Source organism: Nylanderia fulva, unplaced genomic scaffold (assembly GCF_048542155.1).
Source record: "Nylanderia fulva isolate GAGA-0341 unplaced genomic scaffold, ASM4854215v1 Scaffold274, whole genome shotgun sequence".
NCBI lineage: Eukaryota > Metazoa > Arthropoda > Insecta > Hymenoptera > Formicidae > Nylanderia > Nylanderia fulva.
This window is the reverse complement of record NW_028190341.1, coordinates 58,747-78,140: the sequence shown is the minus strand read 5'-3', so window position 1 is coordinate 78,140 and position 19,394 is coordinate 58,747. Positions and strand designations below refer to the sequence as shown.

The 19,394-nt window shown below is 26.2% G+C and overlaps 1 protein-coding gene across 6 annotated transcripts; it reads left to right on the top strand.

The window, feature by feature from the left end:
* Positions 1-4,866: 4,866 nt before the first annotated feature.
* LOC114928824 (FHIP family protein AGAP011705) lies at positions 4,867-18,125 on the top strand. Of its 6 annotated transcripts, XR_003819128.2 has the most exons (15): positions 4,867-5,164; positions 5,276-5,593; positions 6,484-6,695; positions 6,809-7,060; positions 7,136-7,283; positions 7,423-7,668; positions 8,562-8,609; positions 10,436-10,603; positions 12,313-13,578; positions 14,251-14,449; positions 15,126-15,137; positions 15,228-15,378; positions 16,013-16,175; positions 16,727-16,907; positions 17,257-18,125. XR_003819128.2 is itself a non-coding variant. In XM_029300185.2 (14 exons), exons 2-13 carry the CDS (start codon positions 5,444-5,446, stop codon positions 16,170-16,172), a joined length of 3,012 nt encoding a protein of 1,003 aa, XP_029156018.1. In that variant the 5' UTR covers positions 4,867-5,164; positions 5,276-5,443; the 3' UTR covers positions 16,173-16,175; positions 17,257-18,125. The 6 variants fall into 6 exon arrangements, 5 of the variants coding, with proteins under 5 accessions (XP_029156018.1, XP_029156016.1, XP_085340004.1 ...); XM_029300185.2 differs by lacking the exon at positions 16,727-16,907; XM_029300183.1 differs by lacking the exon at positions 17,257-18,125 and having other exon boundaries at positions 16,727-17,090.
* Positions 18,126-19,394: the final 1,269 nt, after the last annotated feature.

Below are 19,394 nucleotides of genomic sequence, written 5' to 3'. Positions count from 1 at the left end.
CTCGGGTTTTATGTAGTGGTGTATGTCTGTACACGTACATACACCAACTGCATCGCTCACGCGGACGCACGTAAGAGAGACAAGGACCGATAATCACGTGTTCTCCTTGTTCATCTACCGTGCCGGTATACGCGAGATGCCGCCTGAAAATGCTTTCTGGCCTTCCGTAGCAGAAAGCAGTAACGTAGCAAGACTAATAAGCACCCACTTTTTGGAAATTGTATATATGGTTATGCACATATGTGCATAACGTATATATATAACATATATATATATATATATATATATATAACATATATATATATATATATATATATATATATTATATAAGGGATATGTTGATTATATTCTTGATTTCTTTTTGATTATTGATGCTATTGTATAATTTGCTCCAAATACTTATAACGTGAAAGAACGTTGAGTAATGTATAATCAATGCAAGGATGTTCAGTATATCATCCAGTATATAAATTAGAGTTCAAATATATCAATATCAATTTTTTTATAATATATATATATATATTAGAATATAGAAAAATGATAAAAAAATATATTTCGGCGATTTAAAAATTTTTTAATATATTGAAAATATTTTTACTACATACACTATATATAAGTGTAAAATAATTCAGAAAATAAATTTAATAAAAATCTACATACCAGCTGTGTGCATGTGTGCAATTGATTTATTACTTGAAATTTATTTACGGAATTATTTTGCATTTATATATTTATAGTATGTGTAGTTGTAAAATGATTAAAATATTTTCAATATCAAATTTTTAAGTTTATCGCCTATATAAAAAATATATTTCTATGATTTTCTATATTCCAATATATTATAAAAAAATTGATATTGATATATTTGAACTCAAGTTTTTTACGTGATTAAATATTCTTGCATTGAGCCATCATACGTTACTCGTAAGTTCTTTCACGTCATAAGTACTTATGTAGCAGAGAGAAAGAAATGAGAGTTATACAATGTAACATCAATAATCTTATATATTATAATCTTATATATTATATATATATAATATTACATTTATTTATAAAAAACATTTTATAAATAAGTAAAATATTATACAGACAATGTACAAGATGTTCAGTTTGTGCCATAACAAGCTTCAATCAATAATTATTACTCCAATGAGTATAATTCACAATAATTTTTATATAATATAATAAGTATTTGAATATATAAAAATATTTTTAAAAATTTGTTTTAAAAATTAATTGAAAAAGAATATTTAAAATATTTTTTTATATTTAAAATATTCTTTTCCTCAATTAATCTTAAAAAAAATATTTTTAAATATTTAAAAATATTTAAAAATACTATATATTATATAAAAATAATTGTTGATTATTATATTGGATTATTAATTGAATGAAGCTAGAGCTTTTAATATGGCTTTTAATACTGCTTGACAAGGAGAGAGCATCATTCCATCTTTGTCTCTCTTACATCGCATATGTAGTAGCGTCCATGTAGGTACAAACACTAAAAAATATTAAATTTAATTTTTTTATTGTTTTGAATAATTTTATCATTAATATACTTATTTTCAGAACTATTTCAATTTTTATTTCATACTTATGTTTATATAAATTATCAATTAAAAACATATCAAAAATGTAATATATATTTAAAAAATGCAAATACATATAGAAAATTAATTATAAAATGTCATCTTAAAATAGTTTTTATTTTTGTTCTTTATTTACATATGCATACATATACAAAAAAATAAAAATAATATGATAGCCTTTTTGCTGACATTATCTCTCAATATTTGCATCCGTGTGCTCACGTATTAGTGTTTGTACCTACATGGACGCTACTACATATGCGATGTAAGAGAGACAAAGATGGAATGATGCTCTCTCCTTGTCAAGCAGTCAGCATGTTACCACAGAAATTTCCCCTGCTCCTTATGAATCTAGTGAGAATCTTATCGTCCAGATATTTCATAAAATAAGTGACATAACTTCGTGAATTTTTTTTTAATATATTCTTTATATAATAAAGCAGTCCTCTAAAAGGCCGGATTTTACATTTTCGCTCTTAAAAATTTATAATAAATAAAATACGGACTCGCGGCTAACCCAACCTTACCCGTTCCTAGCTGTGCATTCCCCCAAGTTTATTAAAAATTTTTATTTTTATCTTTTTTTCATAAAATAGCTCTTTAGAGGACTACAAATGAGCTTACTGATTAAGGGTCGACAGGTCGGTCAGCCAAACTCCGAATTGATGTTGGAGACCTCGCGCGGTGACAACGCGAAACTCCAATTTCAGTGTTGCCAACGCCGAGAAACCAATTCTCGGGTTTTATGTAGTGGTGTATGTCTGTACACGTACATACACCAACTGCATCGCTCACGCGGACACACGTAAGAGAGACAAGGACCGATAATCACGTGTTCTCCTTGTTCATCTACCGTGCCGGTATACGCGAGATGCCGCCTGAAAATGCTTTCTGGCCTTCCGTAGCAGAAAGCAGTAACGTAGCAAAACTAATAAGCACCCACTTTTTGGAAGTATATATGGTTATGCACATATGTGCATAACGTATATATATATAACATATATATATATATATATATATATATATATATATTATATAAGGGATATGTTGATTATATTCTTGATTTCTTTTTGATTATTGATGCTATTGTATAATTTGCTCCAAATACTTATAACGTGAAAGAACGTTGAGTAATGTATAATCAATGCAAGGATGTTCAGTATATCATCCAGTATATAAATTAGAGTTCAAATATATCAATATCAATTTTTTTATAATATATATATATATATATTAGAATATAGAAAAATGATAAAAAAATATATTTCGGCGATTTAAAAATTTTTTAATATATTGAAAATATTTTTACTACATACACTATATATAAGTGTAAAATAATTCAGAAAATAAATTTAATAAAAATCTACATACCAGCTGTGTGCATGTGTGCAATTGATTTATTACTTGAAATTTATTTACGGAATTATTTTGCATTTATATATTTATAGTATGTGTAGTTGTAAAATGATTAAAATATTTTCAATATCAAATTTTTAAGTTTATCGCCTATATAAAAAATATATTTCTATGATTTTCTATATTCCAATATATTATAAAAAAATTGATATTGATATATTTGAACTCAAGTTTTTTACGTGATTAAATATTCTTGCATTGAGCCATCATACGTTACTCGTAAGTTCTTTCACGTCATAAGTACTTATGTAGCAGAGAGAAAGAAATGAGAGTTATACAATGTAACATCAATAATCTTATATATTATAATCTTATATATTATATATATATAATATTTCATTTATTTATAAAAAACATTTTATAAATAAGTAAAATATTATACAGACAATGTACAAGATGTTCAGTTTGTGCCATAACAAGCTTCAATCAATAATTATTACTCCAATGAGTATAATTCACAATAATTTTTATATAATATAATAAATATTTGAATATATAAAAATATTTTTAAAAATTTGTTTTAAAAATTAATTGAAAAAAAATATTTAAAATATTCTTTTCCTCAATTAATCTTAAAAAAAATATTTTTAAATATTTAAAAATATTTAAAAATACTATATATTATATAAAAATAATTGTTGATTATTATATTGGATTATTAATTGAATGAAGCTAGAGCTTTTAATATGGCTTTTAATACTGCTTGACAAGGAGAGAGCATCATTCCATCTTTGTCTCTCTTACATCGCATATGTAGTAGCGTCCATGTAGGTACAAACACTAAAAAATATTAAATTTAATTTTTTTATTGTTTTGAATAATTTTATCATTAATATACTTATTTTCAGAACTATTTCAATTTTTATTTCATACTTATGTTTATATAAATTATAAATTAAAAACATATCAAAAATGTAATACATATTAATAAAATGCAAATACATATAGAAAATTAATTATAAAATGTCATCTTAAAATAGTTTTTATTTTTGTTCTTTATTTACATATGCATACATATACAAAAAAATAAAAATAATATGATAGCCTTTTTGCTGACATTATCTCTCAATATTTGCATCCGTGTGCTCACGTATTAGTGTTTGTACCTACATGGACGCTACTACATATGCGATGTAAGAGAGACAAAGATGGAATGATGCTCTCTCCTTGTCAAGCAGTCAGCATGTTACCACAGAAATTTCCCCTGCTCCTTATGAATCTAGTGAGAATCTTATCGTCCAGATATTTCATAAAATAAGTGACATAACTTCGTGAATTTTTTTTTAATATATTCTTTATATAATAAAGCAGTCCTCTAAAAGGCCGGATTTTACATTTTCGCTCTTAAAAATTTATAATAAATAAAATACGGACTCGCGGCTAACCCAACCTTACCCGTTCCTAGCTGTGCATTCCCCCAAGTTTATTAAAAATTTTTATTTTTATCTTTTTTTCATAAAATAGCTCTTTAGAGGACTACAAATGAGCTTACTGATTAAGAATATCCTAAATTTAATAAGATTCATTCAATATTTTCGCTAATATCTGGAAAATAAGAATCCGTAATTCCCGGCCGGCCGATAGGCGTCTCCACCATGTCGCCTGCCGACCCTTAAGAATATCCTAAATTTAATAAGATTCATTCAATATTTTCGCTAATATCTGGAAAATAAGAATCCGTAATTCCCGGCCGGCCGATAGGCGTCTCCACCATGTCGCCTGCCGATCCTTAATAGATTTAAAATTTCCCGCTTTGTTGATTGGTCGATGCTATCCCTACTAGTATCTTTCTAGTTTCTATTCTAGTATCGTAGTCAAAAACATTGAACTAACTCCAATTTTTTCCTCGGATAGTAGCTCGATGATCTACGGTATCAAGATCAAGAGTGCGCATCTGAAAATCCGAATATGTATTTTTTTAATGACAGCCAAAGGTATTACTTCGAATAATTCTCGACAATATATGCTAGTCACGATTAGTCGCAACGAATGAAAATATGTAACGCAAAAAAAAAAAAAAAAATTAATAAAATGAGAAGAGAACAAGAAGAAAATAATATCAAGTCAAACTCGAATAATTCGTGAAACGCGAAACTGACGAATGAATCACCGGATTATCATCGATGATAATTTATTCTCACATGCATATTTTTATCGTAAGTATATAATACATATATGCGAATCCACTAATCATTTGATTGTAAACACGTATCATATGTCGTATCGTATTATTTACGTGGCTTATATATATATATGTGTGTTGATAGGACAATCCCCTGATAAGGATTGAGGGAACTCCATTTTACTGGTATATGCAAATATTTTGCTGGAAACGAGGCGACGCGTCATCGAGGCTGCGAACGTGATGACTTGGAAACTGACAGTATCGCATTTGTGAAGAATTGACATATATATATATATATATTTTTGCAAAGATGAGCTGGCTGCAAAATAGCCCACTGCGCACCAGCTTCAGCAAGCAACGGTCCAGAAACTCTCCACCGAAGAATGCCGATCCGTCCGCATGTTACGACAGCTTCTGCAAACATTGGCAACAGACTTATGAAATTATTGTACACTCCTTAGTAAGAACCAGCCTTTTTTCTACAGTCGTTTCTATTAATTTGAAATTCGCACACATTTCATTGTTTCACATGGCTACAAAAATGGATTATATGTAAAAAAAAGCAGTTTTTCATTCTTTTTTTTCCTTATAATCTGTTTTTAAATGTAATAATGTGAGAGCTATAAAAATATATCTATTTTGTTACGAAGAAGGATTGCAGTGTCTGCAATTTATTATTAAAAACAAACAGTGCTAATGATAATAAATTGTAATATAAGTGTAAGTATTATTTTATGCAATCAGTTTTGTGATGCACAGAGAATTTTTTACTTTAGTTTTATTAATATTAAAACATTCTATTTTACATACATATATATACATATATGTGCATATTTTTTTATTTATTTAGAATTATTTTATTCCTAGTACTATTTACTAGTATTTATTTTTAGTATGATTCTTGTATTGTGATTTTAATATTTTATACACATATATTGATATAACTTGTGCATCATATATTAGGTTATATATTATAACTCAAATCAGATGTTTTGATGTTATTGTGTGTGAAATACAATTATTATATATCTAATATTCTCTTAAATATTAAACAGTTAACACATTGACAATTTAAAATAAAATTTAATATTTTTCATATTTAATAGAACATTTAATATTTATCAAATATGAAAATTATTTCTATTTATCATTAATTCTTTTATATCTCAAATTAAGAATTAAAAAGTTATATTTAGCATTAAAAGTATATTATAAATATAGTTTTCTAACTTTTGAATCTATTATATATACACATATATCTCAACATAAATTATATTAGTTGTTTAGATATTAAACTAAGAGCTAAAAGTATTTTGCAAACCATGTTAATTGGTAATTAATTAATTTCAGCCTCTTAAAGGAGTACCTAGTCAAGATGATGTGCTTGGAGTTGTTAATCACATTGATCAAATGGTGACGTTACTGATGCTGGAACTGCGGGACTCTAATTCACATAATCACTATCAACAAGGCAACACAGCAACACATTCCCCATGTTTGGAATATTTATTAAGTGAAAATTTACTTGTTAAACTGTATGACTGGAGCATACATACAGGAAGGTACATTTCTACTTTTTAATATTTGTATTCCATTTCCAGTTAATAACTTAAGCTAATTGCATAATTTTAAAAAAATTGTATGTTTAGTGTAAAAATACTATTTTTTTTTGCAGGTTTAATAATGCTGTAAGATTGGAGCAAATGAAGCTTTACGAGTTACTCATTTCATACAATAATGCCCTTCTTGCACATGAACCAGTCACTAGGCCGCTCTTACGATTATTAGAAGAATGTGCAAACGACATTATGCCATTAGAAGTAGAAAAAAAATTAGTAGTATTATTGAATCAGTTGTGTGTAGTCTTAATGCAAAATATGGCTTTGCTTGACTTGTTTTTTCAATCAAATGCAGTTGGAAAGAATAAGTAAGTATAGTTTGTTGTTTATGAGACAGATGTTTTACATAAATATATTTTTACTAAGATATATTGATTTTTTAGATTTATTATATTTAATTTATTAATACCTTACATTCATCGAGAGGGTGGCGTTGGCCAGCAAGCACGTGATGCTATGTTATTATGTATGTCACTCTCGAAGAAGAATGACGAAGTTGGATTATACATCGCCGACTCCAACATATGTCCTGTAAATAATTTGATTAGAATATAAATATATAGAAAATATATATGTGTTATAATTATATATATGTATAATATAAATAATGTGTTATAATTATATATATGTATAATATAAATAAATATTAATCTTATTTGCATTTATTTAGGTACTAGCGACAGGATTGAGTGGGCTTTACTCTTTACTTCCGAGAAAACTTGGAATTGAGACAGATGATTGGTATCAACTTACACCAGACGACGTAAATGACTTACCTGCACTTATGCAGCTCATGAATTCTCTAGAGTTCTGCAATGCGGTTGCACAAGTGGCACATCCGATGGTACAGAAACAGTTACTTGAATTTTTATACCAAGGTTTTTTAGTTCCTGTCATGGGTCCAGCATTGTTACAGGTGAATATTTATATAATTCAACATATAAAAGAAATAAATATATAATATTTATTTTATTGAAATAATTAATGGAATTAAATAAAATTATGTAATTAAGTGAATTAAGTAAATTTAATATTTATATAATTCAATATAAAAAAAATATTTTAATATTAATATTAATGAATTGCTTATCTTATTTTTAAAAAAAGTTTTAAATTAATTTTTTTCATATTTTAATAATGTAAAATTTTACATAAGAGCATTGACTTATTTATTTGTAACATACATATTATCTTTTTTAATTATGTTTTGGTAACAATGCATGTGGTGAAAGAAGGTATTTAATATAATATACAAACATTTATTTTAATTCCTACAAATACACTTTAATATTATTGTGTAATAAAAAAACATGTATAAATTTTCAAATATTATTAAAATTGAATAAGAGATTACATTTTTACAAAATTCATAAATAATAGTAAATAATAGAAGACATTTTCAACTACTTATTAAAATATTTTATTTTATGCAATAAATATTGCATATAAATAAATTTTTTTCTTATTTCATGGAACATTTTAAATTTATTTTGAATATTTTTTTTCACAAATCATAATTGCTTAAACTTTAAAATTTTTGTGTATTTTTTAAATTGTACAGTTTTTATTGTAATTGAAGTTTCACAAAAACTTGTGTTTGTTTTTATAATTTATTGTTTTATTGATTTTAATTATGATTTTATGTGCACAATGCTTCTTATGTTATCAAATGTGAATTCATCAATGTGGTGATGGTAAAATTAAGCGCACTGGTATTGAAGCTAATAACATATAAATCATTGATGTCATTATGTAGTTTATGGTATTAGTATCTTTTTCTATCTGGTGATATTTTTATGATGCTCATAGGATTCTCTTGGCTTGACCCTAGAACAGCTAGATGTACAACAATATTGGGTTAGTACAAATTATCAGTTTTTACAGTATAGTATTTCAATTGATACTTTATAAAATAAAATAAAATTATATAACTCTTTACACATTTTCTATAAAATATAATTTTTAATATTGCGATATATTTTAGTATATTTCTAGAATTTTATTTATTTATACTTAATGTTGTTATATTAAAAGAAGACTAAATTATTTATAACACTAAAGTTAATAGTTATTTAATAATTTCTTTTATTTAAATAATTCTGTTTCCAATGTGTTATAATCTTTTAATATTATAAGTATATTATAAGTATATTACATATGTGTATAACATCATATTTTAAAATTATCTTTGCATGAATATATTCAAAGTATCCATTGAAATATTGATATCCATTGTTATGTCAATTTAGTTAATTTATTTAAAAGTATAATTAATAAGAACAAGTTATGCTTTTAAATAAATAAATTTATTTTAATAATAAACCACTTGTGATTTATAATAATATATAATAAATCGCTTATGATGTATAATAAATCACAAATATGTTTATTAATTATATTAAATTTGGTGATATTGTTATTCATGTGATATCATATAAAAAATATTTATAATTAAAAATACCAAGATCAAGTGGTTTATAATTTATAACATTCAAGCACAATACACATATTGCTATATTATTGCTTTGCTTTGCAGCTATAGTTTTTATATTTGAAGTTAGCACTCTATTTTTAGAAATTTGATATAATTAATTAGTTTTCTTCTCAAAAGAATTTTAGAATTTCTGATACATTTAAAAGTGTTTTATTGATTGTAAAATATTCCTATATTTTATTTCTTAGAGTTGGAATATATCTAATAATTACTTTTTAGGTTTAAATCAATAAAAAGTTTTTATGATTGTTGGATAAAAAAAATTTCTAAATTTTTGATCGAGTAATTTCTTCAAAATTTTAAATAGCTCCTTTTTAATGATTATTTTTATTCGTAAAATTTGAGATAAAATTAAAATTAAAAAAATTAGCCAATTTTCATATTCTTATATTTAATTTATAATAAATTTTTTAAATGGAAACTTTACAAATTCTTTTAAGAGTAATTGAAACTCTATTATAACGAAATTTTGAAAATGCAGTGCTAACTTTACAAAGATATAGTTTCTGCTTTTTTGTAATTTTATGTTATTTATATGATATTTTATTTTAATAAAGAATTTTGTCCATCTCTATTTTTGTCTTTATTTTTATTATGGTTCAATACTTATTTGTATTAATATTTCCATTTAATAAATGTTAATTATTTTGTGTATATATGTATATGCATTATATATAATCTTTGTATGCTTTTTTCACATATTAATACATGTTATTATCTGTGACACATATGCTTCATTATCTAATAATTCTGTATCTAATAATTTTATATCCTTCTTTTACCACACAGAGAAATCTTATTAACTTGATATTGTAAAATGAACAATTTAAATGCTAAAAAGGAAATAGTTATAGAAGAACTAATATTTTTAAAAATTATTTTTGTTCTCTTTTTCTCGCTTGATGTATCAAAAATAATTTCCAATGGTGAGATTAACATAAAATTATATGTATATTTGTTCACATCAGTAACAGAAATTAAAACTCATTTTGTAAACGGAAATTTAACAAAAAAATATGTATATTGTGATGACTATGTTGCAGAATATATAAATTTTTTTTGCTTAACAATTAATAATATATTATTTCATATATTATCGATGGTTAGTAAAAAGAAATTTGCGAATAAAGCGTGATCTTGTATTTTATACTTTTTTAATATTTTAATTATTTGGCAAAAATATTTACAGACTACTGTGGAAGAATTAGTCGCAGCGACAGCTTATTTTGATTTATTTCTTCGATCCGTCACCGATCCTGGCTTGTTACAGTCGCTTATTAGATTTCTACTAGAGTATAATTACGATGACTGTAGGATATTGGATAGTTTGATACAAAGGATCTCTTCTCGATCAAGGGTAAATTGAAAAAAATATATTATCCTTTCTTATAATCCATTTATACAAGGTGTTTCAGGAGGACTTAGTTGTATCTTTATAATTGCCCAGACTAGAGAATGTGTTTTTTGTTTAAAATGATGTGTAAAACCATGTCCATCCTAGAACATTGAACGTTCCTCTTGAAACACCATTTATACAGGGTGTCCCAAAAGTTCTGCAACAGTCAAATATCTCTAAACAAAGGCTTTTTGAAAAAAAGTTGTAGGGCTTCAAGTAGCGCATTAAATAATATTAATGTGACTATAAATAGCATTATATTAAGATCATGTAAAAACTTAAAACTTTTTAAAATGAAAATTCCTTTTATTTTGAAATAAAATACAAAATATCTTGTAAATTTTTATTTTTCGATTTTATCTTAATATTTTTGGGTATAAAACAATTAGACAAATTAATTGGTGTAAAGAAAACGCATAGTTATGTTGAAGAAAATTTATACAATTTTTCTCAAAACATATTTTTCTTAAAAACAATTATGTGTCTTCTTTACATCAATTAATTTGTCATTATTCTGCGCATAAAAGTATTAAAATAAGATTACCGAAAACTGAATGTTTTACAAGATATATATATATATATATATATATATATATATATATTTTGTATTTTATGTCAAAATACTGTATTTTTCAAGCTTCAATTCGAAAAATATTTAATGGAAATTTTATTCTTATTTAGAACTTAAGAAACATATGTCTAATATATATTGAAGTTTTTATTGAACTTTTATGTGACTTTTTTGTTATTGACAATCTATTTTTAATTTTTAATATCAAAATCTTATATAAATTATCATAGAAAATTGTGCAATTTTCTAATAGATAATATTTAAGTAAATTAATACTCCTTATTTATTTAATAAATAATTAAATAATAATTTAATAAATAATTCAATAAATTGGTATTCCTTGATACGCGGTTATAATAAATTTTTTGTTTTATATTTTTTTATTTTTATAAGAATTCTTAGGGAACATATTTTACAAAATTTGAGTAGACACCCTAAATGTAATCGAAAACAGGAGTTTCCATTAAAAAATTTCAAATAAATTTCACGTGGCCTTAATATAATATTATTTATAGTCACACTAATATTATTATATTTAATGTCACTTAAAGCTCTACAATTTTTATTTGAAACACTTTTTTTAAAGCTTTTTCGAGATATTTAACTGTTGCAGGACCCTTTTTGGAACACCCTGTATACAAAGTGTCTGAGACCACCTATAAATTACAAATATTTTGAAAATTGAGCGCAGATAAAATGTTTTAAACAAAAGTTGTAGGTTTTAACATATACATGAAATGATGATACATATTTGACCTTGGCAGCACTTATGAAAGAAGTCTCAAGGTCAACTCTTTCAAAAAAGTAGTTTTTATTTCAAATACATGTCAAAAAGTCAATGGAGGCATTTTCAGAAAAAATGTTTTAAACAAAAGTTGTTCCAATTAATTGGTAGAAGAAGATGATATAATAAAAAACTGGGTGTTTCCATTAAGATTTTCAAGTTGACCTTGAGACTTCTTTCGCAACTGCTGTCAAGGTCAAATATGTATCACCATTTCATGTATTTGTGGTCTCGGACACCCTGTATAAAATAAAATGCGTAATAACGTTCCAAACATCTGACTTATCTCTGATATTTCGTTTCCCCAATTTCTAGTTATGCATAGTTACCCTGGCGTTGTTCGAAACCCTGGTAAACTTAAACTGCGAGGACATTATGCTGGAACTCTGTTTGAGCGCGTTAAATCCCTGCTCGCACGTAATGCTTTCCCAACGCAGTCGACTGAGGGACATAGATCCGTTTGGGCGCGCCGCGGAGAAGTTCGTGTCGCTGACCCCGGGTTGCTGCTCCGCGTCCACGCTGAACTCGCAGACCAACTCCCTACCCAGCAGCATGTCGTCCACGTACGACAGATACGCGTACGACCCGCTAAAATCCTTGCCGGCGTCCATGAACTACGGCGCCAGGTTGTCGGACAGCCTGTACGGGAACTATCACGCCTACCTCTGCGACGCCAGGCAGAAGATCAAGGCCTGCCGCATCGCCTGCTCCAACTGGTCCCGCCCCTACGACGGCAACGACTCGCTGCAGAGCAACACCAGCGAGAGTATCATGTCCGATCAGAGGAGGCTAGAGGAGTCCAGGACGTTGTCGCAGTTGAAGTACGCGAGCCTGTGCGAAAACGAGGAGAACGAGCTGATAGACAACGTGCTGTTCAACTTCCAGTGTCTGTTGGAAGGCAAGGATTTGAACAGCAATGAACGCAGCGGCGTGAAGAACGAATTGACGATGGACTCCGATGTGCTGTCCTTGGACGAGCAGGCGCAGTTGGACGCCGATATCGCGGAATTGTTGAACGAGGACATCGGAGGAACGAACTCTGCGGAGGAGACCTGTCTGGAGAAGAGGGAACCTGATAGTTGCACGAATAATAATAATAATAATGATTCCACGACTGTAAACTCGCTCGTGTCCTTGGGAGAGAGCAGCGGCTACGAGAGCTTCGCGTTGAAGGGAGGCTCGATGGAGTCCACTCCGGAGAACGAGGCGAGTGAAGAGGTGGAGGAAGATGTGAACGAGGCGACTGCGATTGAAGAAGAGATTATCAACGACGTTGCCGATCGTCATCGTGACAATGTAGCAGAATTGAATCCTGGGAAAATGTCGTCGAGCATCGACTCGAATAGGAATAACAATACTTCTCTGTATCGGCAGGATGTGTTCAACGGACAGCCGAACATCGGCATATTTCTAGACGTAGTTTTGCGAAAGCTCGAGTGTATGATTAGCAATAACTTGTACGTCAATTTGCATCTCACAGGTCTCATCAGCAGACTGGCGATATATCCGCAACCTCTGTTGCAGTCCTTTCTGCTGAATCATTCTCTTGTATTTCAACCTAGCATCAGATCCTTGTTTCAGGTATATATATATTATACAGGGTATCTCCCAGAAATTGCTGAAACTAATCAGCTGTCATTTTTTAATGCACTGCAGTTATTGAGAAAAGAAGTGTTGGAAAGAGAGAAGTTTGCAGTTTTTAATGAATATAAATAAAAAATAATGAAAAAAGTGCTAATAATTACATAAAATGATAAATATTTTCAATAGTGCCAGATTTAATAGCAACTACTAAAAGGATCGTCAATAACATTAAAAATGACATGTTAGAAAAAGCTTTTACGATTTTTCGTAAAAGAACAGAATTTTTGTACAAATTCAAATGGTGCGCACTTCAAAAACATTTATTATTAGCTTACATATGTGATTATTGGTACTTTTTTCAATAAAATAAACTGATGTACAAACATTTTATTTATATCAATTAAAAACTGGAGACTTTTCTCTTTTCAACACAATTTTTGTTTTCTCAATAATTGCATGCATTAAAAAATGACAGCTGATTAGTTTCAGCAATTTCTTATGGGACACTCTGTAATTTTATTATGCTGTAATTATAATTGTAATTGTATTTATTTTTAGAAAGAACATTGCTATTATCTTAGATAATTATTACCAGTTATATTATAAATTAATATTAATTAATTAAATATTGTAAATTATAAATTAACATCTATGTAATTTATATTACAGGTGCTGGCATCGTTAAAGCACAAAATAGATAATTTTCTGTCAAAACACAATAATGTAGATTTATTGGTTGAACAAGCAAGATTATTTCTGATTAGTCGAGAGGACAAGCTAGTAAATGCAAGAAAAAATGTATTGGAAGCTGCTGCTCAATCCTCGTCTGTTAAGAAGCATTCTCTGACTGGTGAACCATTCTCAAGAGGTATTAATTTATTCGTAAATAGTGAATAACGGAATAAAATAAATTTTAACGCTTCTGGAGCCTCGTCTTTTCTCGCCTCTGACGTCACAATTCCAACATAGTCGGTGTAAAGTTAGGAGTCTTAAAAATTAGATATACATACATTTTTCTCTGTATATCTATATAAGGCTTTTGATCTTATTGACGTCATACTAAATTATATGAAGTAAGAAATCACATATGAATTATTAAATAATAAAATAATATAATAAATATAATAATAATAAATATAATATAAATATGCGAAAAGCTTTTTTTTTAATTCATGAATTAATAAATAGCTGTAAATCAGTTGATCAGTTGTCATAAGATGCACTTTTGCTTGAAATTTAGGATAAATATAAATGAGTCATATAATTCATAAATGAAGGATAATAAAAAAAAATTTTTTTGCGTATTTTACTAATCCATATTATTGAATAGAATAGAAGGAGAGGGATTGCATACAAAAAAAATATTAGTTTCAGAAGAAAATGACTTTTATGATTCTTTTTCGATGTCATAATTCAATATGACTACAGTAAAAAACACTTTCGACATTTCCCCTCTTTCTGTTTTTATATCTCTTGTCCTCGCTTTCTGTCTAATTTGGTATTAATCGAATCTTTTAAACTTTTGTGCCACGCATGTCGAAAAGTATTTAAAAAACGTATGTATTAATATAATATTTTTACATCTATAATTGATATAGCTTTGCACGTTTAAATTTATATACATATTATATGTCACTTATTTACAGGGGAATCAAAAAGAAGAAGTTTGACATTATCATTTACACAAATGTTCAGACGCTCAAGTAATAGCCTAGGTCTAAGCAGCTTAACAAATTCTATCAGTCAGCCGTCCAGTATGTCAGAGGATCAGTTACAAATGGTTGGTTCTGGATATAGGTAAATTATTTAAGATTTCTAATTTCTTTTATTGTAACTACATATTTGTTTATTAATGAAAACAAGAGAAGTCTCATTGTATTTTAACAATCTATCTTGATTTAACATTGTCAAGTGGTTGAGAAGAAAAATTTTATATTTTTGATCATAGTGCAAAAAACATTTATACGATTTATTATTATATTATATAATTTAATTTATATATTATTTTAAATATATATTATTATATTATTATATATTTTATATATTATTATATACATATATATTATATGTATTATTTTTATATTATTATATAAAAATTTAATTTATATATTATATAATTTAATATGGCTGCAATCAATGTTTTTTAAACACTTGGAAAAATCTATCATGTAAAAATAAGATTACTAACAATAGTTGATAAAAGTTTAAAATTTAAGATTAATTTATAAATTTTTTTGAATTGCGATGTGCAAAGAGAAAACTGAATAATATATTAAGTAACTTTTTTTCAAAATTTTTCTATTCTGAATTTCTGTTCACAAGTAGCAACTTTTTTGTATTATTATAATGTGCATTAAAAATTTACCAATTTTTACTTCTCATTGTAATAAATATTAATTAAATTAAAAATTTTTTCTTTTTTCTTTATTAGATATATGAAATCTTCATGGGAATCGCCAGATGAAGTGAGTCCAGTACAAAATATTGTTTTATGTGCTGTTATATTGGATGAATGGCTTAAAGAGCTCGCGGCAATAACTCAAGAACATGCAATTATGTCTCTTACAGATGGTACTGGATTTAAAGTTTAACATGTAAGTTTAAATGAAAATATAGAGTTTACAAGAAAATATATTTGAAAATGTCATCCGATTTTTATAAAGCTTAGATACATTCAGAACAATTCAAAATAAGAGGCACGTATTTTTTTTATAAATGCTTGATTACATCTAGAGTCTAAAATAATCCTACTAAATTTAATTCAGTTCACTTTGCTTTTGAGTAAATAACTCAAAACTGGAAAATATTATTTTAATAAATTTTTATTGAATGCGCGCGTTTTTAAATGTACATTTAGATTTCACGAAAATGTCATTTTGAAAAATAATTCCTTAATTTTATTTAGTAAAAAATTTGAAAAAATAATATAAATTAAAGAGTATTTTTTATGTCAAATTTATCCCTACATAAAATTATTTTTCAAAATTGCATTATTGGAATATAAGCTAAATTATACTATATTTTACGGCTAGATATTTATATTTTGCTTATATCATGAATAGAATTTCTCCTACTTACAGATATTTAATACAAAAGTCATAAATAATAATAATAATAATTCATAAATCATTTTTATGTATATAAGACAAAGTGGAGCGATCGTGATGCAAAAAGTTCTGTTCTCCGAGAGTCCGGATTCAAATCCAGTTAGAAACATCGGATCTATTCGATCACCACCGAGAATATCTTGACAGGAAAATCTCTCTAATTTGGCCATTTGGAACCAGTGTTCAATTAAATCCTATATTTCGAAAAACTATAAAAAGGTACAGATATATATGTCGAGAAGTCACCATCCTCCTAGAGATGATAATATAAGACAAAAAAAAATATAGCATAACATTTTACAATATTTATATTTAGAAATGACGAGTTACATTTAACGGAGTGTTAAAGGTTGATTAGAATCAATTAGTAAAATAACAAAATAAATGCAGTAATATAGATAATAGTAGAATTTTGTATTAAAAAAGAACACGTATCTCTGATTTTGAAATATTTTGCATGTATTAAAGTTTATCAAAATTGAATGGAGATTTTAAATATTAGAAATGATAGAATAACTCTATTATAGGTATTTAATAATTTAATAAAGATTTTCTCTCTTTTTAACAGGATTATATTTTTTGAACAATAGTAATATGTACTAATTGCGACAAATTTATAGCAACAGTACAATTCAAAGAATGCAAAGCTATAAATAGAAATATATTTAATTATTATTGTAACAGATTTAAGAAAGTAAGATTCAACATTGATTTTTGCTTTTAAAATTAAATCAGTAATTGACAACATCGAGAAATTTCAGTGATATATCTATGATGAATATTTTAACAAAATTGAAAACTAAAAAAAATATTCAGAGCAACACAAAAAATATTTCTATAATGTTTCTATTTTATGGATATTTATGTACATATAGAAACTAAAATAAATTTGTTAATATAAATATCATTGTTTAGATTTGCATTCAGGATTTATATATCAATTTGATAAAATAAAAATATTTTACATTTTATTTGTTTCTGTGATTTAAGTAAATTAACTCTTGTAGTTTATTCTTTGCAAATTATATAAAGTATATTTGTAAAATGTTATATCTGTTATATATATCTTTATATATGGTTATATGTCTACATGATTATATGACCTGTGAATTTATTTGGGATTTTATTATATTTTTTTCTTTATAGTATTATTATAATTGTTTTGTTTTGACTGTTTGCAAAGATTAAAGTAATGCTAATTAGAAATCAATGCAAGCCAAATGTAAGATAATGTAGACGCAATAAGCTAGAAGAAAACCTATTTTTTTTTTTTTTAATCTCCTAAATAATGTATATAAACCAAAACATATTTTTTTATGTTTAGCTAGCTAGTATTAGCATTATTTTAATCTTGTAATTACCGAGGTCTTATTATTAAGTCATACATTTTTGTTTTAAGAATATTATATTGTAGCTAATAAATTACATTCACATTTATACATTCCAACAAATTGATATTATTATATTAGTATACTTTCTATCATGCTATATATATTTTTTAATTAATATTAAATTATAATTTATTAAAAATAATTAAATTATTATTAAAAAAATATATGTATATCCATTTTTTAAACTATAATATTAATTATTACAATATATGGATGTAAACTTTTTAAATATGATATTTATCTATGAATACGCATTTATGTATTTTACAATTTATTTAGTTGAGTATACGCAATATAAATATTTTATCTATAAATAGACATTTTAAAAATTTATTTGTATTTTTGAGAAAGTGGAAAATCCATTGTAAATATTTCTGAAACTTATATTTAATTCAAATGATGTAATATATAATGAAATTGTAATATTCCAAAGTATCAAATTATAGTAACGATTATATATAAAAAAATATTTATATGGCTTGCTATTTGCAAATCTTAATTATTGCTTGTAATAATTAATATGTAAAATACATAAATACATTGTTTATAAATAATAATGATACAAAGAAGCGAATATGCAATTTGTAGAAAAATTTTATTCATAGTTGATAAAATTGAGAATCAATACCACAGATTAATAGACAGATCGCCAAAGGTCTGGATGAAGGAGAGACCAGCATTTCTCACTGATTTCAGTGCCATATCGTAGTAGTGGTCAATGCAGTAACTATTAATACGTTCCCAAGATAAGAGCGTCTCATGCTCATGAACTCGTCCGGCGGCATGTACGAGATTTATCTTTTCGTAGCGTTCGCGTATTTCGGAAAGGACAGAATTTTATGATGTTATAAATAAATAAATAAATAAAATATTAACCTGACCTATTATAATTATTTTTTAATAAATGTTTCATTATTATTATCATCTAAGTCTAAGTCGTTTAATTAATTTTTAGTTTTTTAATAATTAATTTAATTTATTCTAATTATTTTAATATGTGAAAAATACTAATACGTATACGTTTTATAATGAATTAATATATTTCGAGAGTCGAATTATATATTTTTAATAATATAAAAGTGTTCAAAAATTATATTTGACTTTTAATTTTAATTATTTTAGCAAAGAGTTCCGAAATCTCTTACACACATAATAGGGATTTTGTTCATCCATATAATTCGCAATTAAGTATATATGTTAATTATTAATTTTAATAAAATACAAAATTAAAATTAAAGGTCAAATATAATTTTTGAACATAAATATATTTAATTCGTTATAAAACGTATACCCGTGATAGTATTTTTCTCGTACA